General features: G+C 41.4%; 1 protein-coding gene across 5 annotated transcripts in view; it reads right to left on the bottom strand.

Annotated features, from left to right (window-relative positions):
* kirrel3b (kirre like nephrin family adhesion molecule 3b) overlaps positions 1-5,658 on the bottom strand; it is a 235,026-nt gene extending 229,368 nt beyond the window's left edge. For all 5 annotated transcript variants that reach the window (XR_012337292.1, XM_073815701.1, XM_065279343.2 and 2 more), the window contains exon 1: positions 5,269-5,658. Coding sequence is in view for 4 of the 5 variants with exons in the window: in XM_073815701.1 (XP_073671802.1) it covers positions 5,269-5,347 (79 nt within the window). In the remaining variant the exon portion in view is untranslated. The remainder of the gene's footprint in view (positions 1-5,268) is intronic.
* Positions 5,659-6,000: the final 342 nt, after the last annotated feature.

Genomic DNA, 6,000 nt, shown 5'->3' on the forward strand with positions numbered 1-6,000 from the left:
GTGTGCTGCCACATTGCATACATCTGTGAGCTCCTCCAGCAACACAACAGAGCAGTCAAACGTTTACTCTCTCACTTTTATTTACCAGCAGGCCGCCTCACTGGATACACTACATCTAAGAAACAGCACAGAAGAACAAGGGATTTACAGCAGCCTGGAAAATTCGAACAACCTCTTACAATACTGTATGTGGGTCGATTTTTAGTCTGCCCCTAGAAGAGCTGACCGGCTCAGAACGAAGAGGTATGTAATCCGAAGTATGCGACCTGCATGCTGATACAACTCGGTATGGTTCGGATGCATGTTTTTGTGCTAGTTCCCTTTGCCACAAATGCCCTGTGACATCACAAAAAACTGATGTAATGTGAATGCTGATTGGCTGATGATGCCAAACCCGGAAGATAGAGAGGTAAGTTCAATGCTGCGAGTTCCCTCATAAAGGTTTCGTTACAGCATCTACCAGCAGGGCTAACTAGACATTGCTAACCAGCTCCAGCTTCACTTCTTGGTTCAAATAGTTTAGTTTGACAGTCTAAATAATGACATTTGAGTTAGTATTTTAATCTAGGTTAGTAGGCGCATAGCAAAATATACTAGTTAAAACAGGAACAACATCTCTGGTTAGGTTGCAATTTAGGTGGCCTTAATCTCTACCATAATCTTTAGCAAAATCCTTGTAGTGTCCCTGGGAGACTGACCTTCCCCAACCTCTCTTTACCCGACACTGATTCACTGAGAGGGCCATATCCCTACCGTCACCACCCCCAAACCTTTGACTCCCCGCCCATCCTTACAGAATAAACAGAAAGATCCGAGGGGATGCTCGGCAGGTGACCTCATCAGCACAGCAGCATCTGGTTGAATTACTTAACATCGCGCTTAGCAGACACGTAATCCTCCATAATTCCCATTTCTCAAAAAGTGCACCAATTTGGATAAATCCAGCAATTCAGCTTGAGGGCTGTGAGATTTCCTCAGAGATAGCTTCATAAGCATAGAGGACAGAGAGGATGGGCACAGATCAGGGTTGTGGGATTGGAGGAGAGAGATGAAGGGTGGTGGGTCAGGGATTGGATGCTTCTAATGGTTAAAGTCTGCTTTGTGGTTTATTCGTGCAGCTTAATAAAGTACAGTAAACACATTTTGTTTATGCACAGGGTAGCTTTGCAAAGCTGCTCTCACTGGATTTGAGGAATCAAGGCAAAATTAATGGCTATGTTCTCTTGACCTGAATCTGAGGAGGTGCAAACAGCACAGAAAAGAGAGAAAAAAACTCTTTAAATTTTCGAGTAAAGAAACAAAACAAAACATTTAATTGCATCTACAAACACCTTCGATTGGAAAGTTGTGGTAAAGTTTGCAGGATTTCTCATGATGGGATGAGAACACCTTATGTGTCAACTGCGGAAACAAATTGCAATTTTTATCCTATACTTATTAATCTGAAAATATTTGTATAATATTCATACTGTAAAAATGTAATTTGTATATGCCTTTAAAACATTTTATTAGATACTATGACTATTCAAGTCCTCAAGTCCCAAAATTATCCATGACTGTGGATATCATAAAAACTTTTAATAGCAACAAATTCTCGAAAACAACGGAGGTTAAGTATATACTGTATACAATATAAATATGCCTTTTAAGGAATTACAGAAGTCAATGTTTACTTAAGGGTGATAATAACATGTTCAGGGTTATATTAGACAGTTCAAGGCTTATGAAATCACATTTCGAGGGTTGGATCTCACACCAGGCACGAACTCATTAACACCATCACACAGAGTACTGTATGTATCAGTACACAGATCTAGTGTCAGCTCTTTTTCTTCAGCTGTCGATGAAGAATGACAAGAACGACGCAAGTACACCGATATGCATTCGCTTTCGAGTTGCAATTTGCAACCGAGGAACCATTATTAGAACATAACTGCTTAATCCAAGGATAAAAAATGTCTCAGCCCAGGAAATACGAATGCCATGCGGAAATGTGAAATTAATTAACCCTGAAATATGACTGAGATGTAGTAAATCCATTACATTTGATCGGATTTGGCCCGTGCGCATGTTGAAAAGGATTTACGATGTTGCAAATAATGACTCGCTAAGGCCGACCAGGGAAAAATTGTTTCGCGTTTAAGATGAAAACACATTTGAGATGTTTGATTCCTCTGATACGTGTATGAGGCAGTCGAGATTTGGCTATTTTAATTACCAGCCTGCTGAGGTGCAGCTTAGAGAGAGAGAGAGAGAGAGAGAGAGAGAGAGAGAGAGAGAGAGAGAGAGAGAGAGAGAGATAGAGAGAGAAAGATAGAGAGAGAAAGATAGAGAGAGACTGCACTAAATCCTGCTTTCCAGGGTTAAGACGCAGCTTATGCCCTTGGCTGTGTTGAGACTTAACACCAAAAGAGGCATGAGGAGCATCTGCCTCATTTATCAGAACAACACAGCGGAAAGAAGGGATGAGGAGTGATGGAGGACGAAAGGAATATGGACAGACGGATACAGCATGAGTCTTCAGATCTATGCCACACTGCCCCCAGTGGACTTCAGCATGAGAGAGGAAGAGGAAGGCTGTAGAGAATTTAATGAGACACTCTATAATGTTATTGAGTATTGGAGGGGAGTGTTGGATGGGGGATGAAAGGCGAGTCTATATTAACCCTTTAATGGCCAATGGATATTTTATGTCTTAAAAGCTCTTGGGGGCCATTTTTCGTAGACTCATCTAGTTTTTTATTAACCTCAATAGTTTAAATGGACGTTTATGACATATAGATTTTTTTCTATATATATAGACATATAGACATCACATTTTAAATCAAAAGTTACATTTGAAAACACATTAGAACAAACTGGTTATCTGTGTTTTACCTTTAAACCCGGTATGTTTCCTTTCATTTTGACAGAAAGAAAACACTAATGTCATAATTTATCAAGTGTTATATTACCTAAAAATCCACAAAAACTGTACACAGGTTTAAAAAAGGTTTTTCATTAAAAGTTCACTGAAACTCTGTAAAAAACACAGATTTCCCTTCTGACATAGGCAGCGACAGAAAACGGATAAAGAGAAAAAAATTCTCAACAGAGGGATCTATAAAAACAGGAGAATTGGAAAAGTGGACAGATTGAAAGAGGTCGAGCATCGGAGAACTGCTGCTTCTGTGAAAATGAGCAAACTGCTGTATGACTAAGAGAGCGAGAAGAAAGAGGAGGAGAGAGAAAACTGCAAAAGAGGGTAAAAGAGAGAGAGACGGGCTTTTGGACAGAAGGTTTGGCTGTGGTGCGACAGCTTTCTGAGGGGTAAGCTTCTGCCCGCCTGTGTGCCATCGGTTAAGGCATGTCATCAGGTGTGTTTGTGTGTGTGTGTGTGTGTGTGTGTGTGTGTGTGAGAGAGAGAGAGAGAGAGAGAGAAAGAAAGAGAGACAGAGAGAGAGAGATGTGCGAAGAAAGTGCTCCAAGCTTCTAGCACAGCTATTGGACTTTTTGTCATCCTCACACACACACACACACACACACACATTTTCTCTCTTAAACAAATATAAAACACTTGTTTTTCTCTTGTTTTTCGTATATATTTATTTCGCTGTCACTGGTTGGCTCCATAAACGGCAATAATTTGTAAAACACAATTTAGCTTTGGGGAACTTGCCATCCCCTGGGGCCGGAGCAGTGCGACAAGACTGTCTGTTGTTTATCTCTTGTTTACCTGTCTTGGCTGGCCAGCTTTTATTTTATTACTACAATAACTAGCTCAGCTCAACTGCATAGCAAAGCAAAACGATACAACTTCTAAAAGCTTTTAAAAGTTACACGGAGATAAGACAAACTGTTTGACTGCCTTCCCATTGCCAGCAACAGTAAACACATCAAATATTCGGCCAGCACATAAGATAATACAATACACTTTCCACTTCATTCATAAATTCATTACCAATGATTTTTTTCTTCTTCAGTATAACAAATTAAATTAACACCTTCAAGGCATTAACAAGTTAGCCAGGATGGCAATAAAACAGTCAGCGTTTGCAATTAGCAAAGCAATTAGAAATGCTCAGAGTGGGTCAAAGACAATATTTGTGTTTTAGTTTACAGATCATCATATAAATCTGAACCTCCCCGTCTGTCTTTTAAATTAAATAATAATAAAATCAACCCATTAAAAAACGTATAAGCTGAATACATAGCAGGGTATACTAACACGCTAACACTGCTATAAAAAATAAACTAGATCATAAAGCTGACAGCCTCCCGAGGCATGATCTACAAAACAAGCAGCAGAAGTCTTCATAATTCCCACTGTCACACTCAAAACAACGCCGCGCTCTTTCCCGAGAGCGTTCGTTTCTGTGTACATGTGTGACGTTACGTGTTCGGATTGTCAGGGGTCTTTGCCGTGTTTTTAATGAGAGTTGGAGAGAGAAAACAAGTGGAGCGATAAGCAGGTCCTTACTGTAAGTTTGCGCTCTCATCTCGGCTCAGCTTTGATTTTGTGTGCTTTGTGACTGTGAAGCGATAAAGATAGAATGCAAAAAGATAGCAGGAGTTAAATAGTTCATCTCCTCAAACACGAACAGAGCACGGATATGTGACACTGAAGTCAGATTATTCAAACAATTCCACATATGTAAACACAAATTGCTGGCAGATTCCGACACAAAGATGTCAAATGAGGTCTCGAGGCTCAGTGCTTTTAAATATATCTGAACTTGTGTGAACAATCAAGTCAATCTATTTAACACCAAGGAGCTGCCAGAACTTCCCCTCTGTCGCTCCCCTCGCTCACGGTGGGAGCGAGCCGCCGACCCCTCTCAGAGGTCTCCGCAGGCAGCCTGCGATTCATTTAAATTGTTTTTAAAGACAACCCTCTGGTGGCAAACCGCATAAAACATCTATCAGCTAATACTAAGCCCAGTGTTTACAGACTCCGGGACTTTCTAAGAATAACCGCGCGAGTGAGGGGTGCATTGTGTCCGCGGCTAATAGGCGTCTTTGTGAGCTGAATGCCCTTTGACATGCCTTCAGTTAGAAGCTTAATACAGCATGACCTTACAAGTTTTATTTTTACAATGGTGAAATAAGTTCTGGGATTCAACAAAACTCACATATTGGACAAACAAGATGCCACGGCACTATCTGAAAGATACAAAAACATAAACCTCAGGGCGGGTGCACAAGAGTGCTTTACAAACTCCCAGAGACACACAGACCACTGACACAGCACAATACAACAGAAGAAAACAGAAAGACCAGGCAGCTTACCGTGACCTGTCAGCCACAGGATCAGACAGAAGTCCAGGATCATCACGACACTTTGGAGGGTGGGCGACATTTGAGGCATCAAGTAAAGAAAGCAAATCTTGGAAACTTAATGCACACGCAAGACTCTTTGGTGTCGGTCCCCTCGACGTGCCCCCCTTTTATAAAGAGAGGCTCTATAGATTTGTCTCTTTAATTCAGAGTCTTTTCTTCTCCTTCTTGTGTTCCCTTGTTAAGTCTCTTTTTTAGTCTCTGTATGCTGTGATGGCAATCTGCTCTGTCGTCCTGTGGAAACTGAAGTGATACTGTTGTGATGATGTTGTGATACGCAGGTGGACTCAGAAACTCAGAGTACTCGCATGCTCTCGCTCGCTCTCACACACTGCCGTTCCATTCTCAGGCTCTGAGAATCAGTCTGGCTCTCTCTCTCTCTTTCCTCCCCACTCCTCCCTCCTCTAGTCTCTCTCTTTCGCTTAGTGGATGAGCAGAGGAAGGCAGGGGCTGGGCTGCTCTGAAACCCCACCCACCTGTTCAAGTGAAGCAGCGTTGTTGTAACAAGAGGATGGGAATCACAGCTTAGGAATGGATGGGGAATGGACACTAAAAAAAAGAAAGAAGAGAAAGAAAGACAGACAGACAGACAGACAGACAATCTAATTCATACTACATACAAACCTCTTTTTGGATCTGGCAAGTTAGCAAACAGACAGACTTAAAAAAGACAGAATGAGAAAA

This window comes from Paramisgurnus dabryanus, chromosome 9 (genome assembly GCF_030506205.2).
Source record: "Paramisgurnus dabryanus chromosome 9, PD_genome_1.1, whole genome shotgun sequence".
NCBI lineage: Eukaryota > Metazoa > Chordata > Actinopteri > Cypriniformes > Cobitidae > Paramisgurnus > Paramisgurnus dabryanus.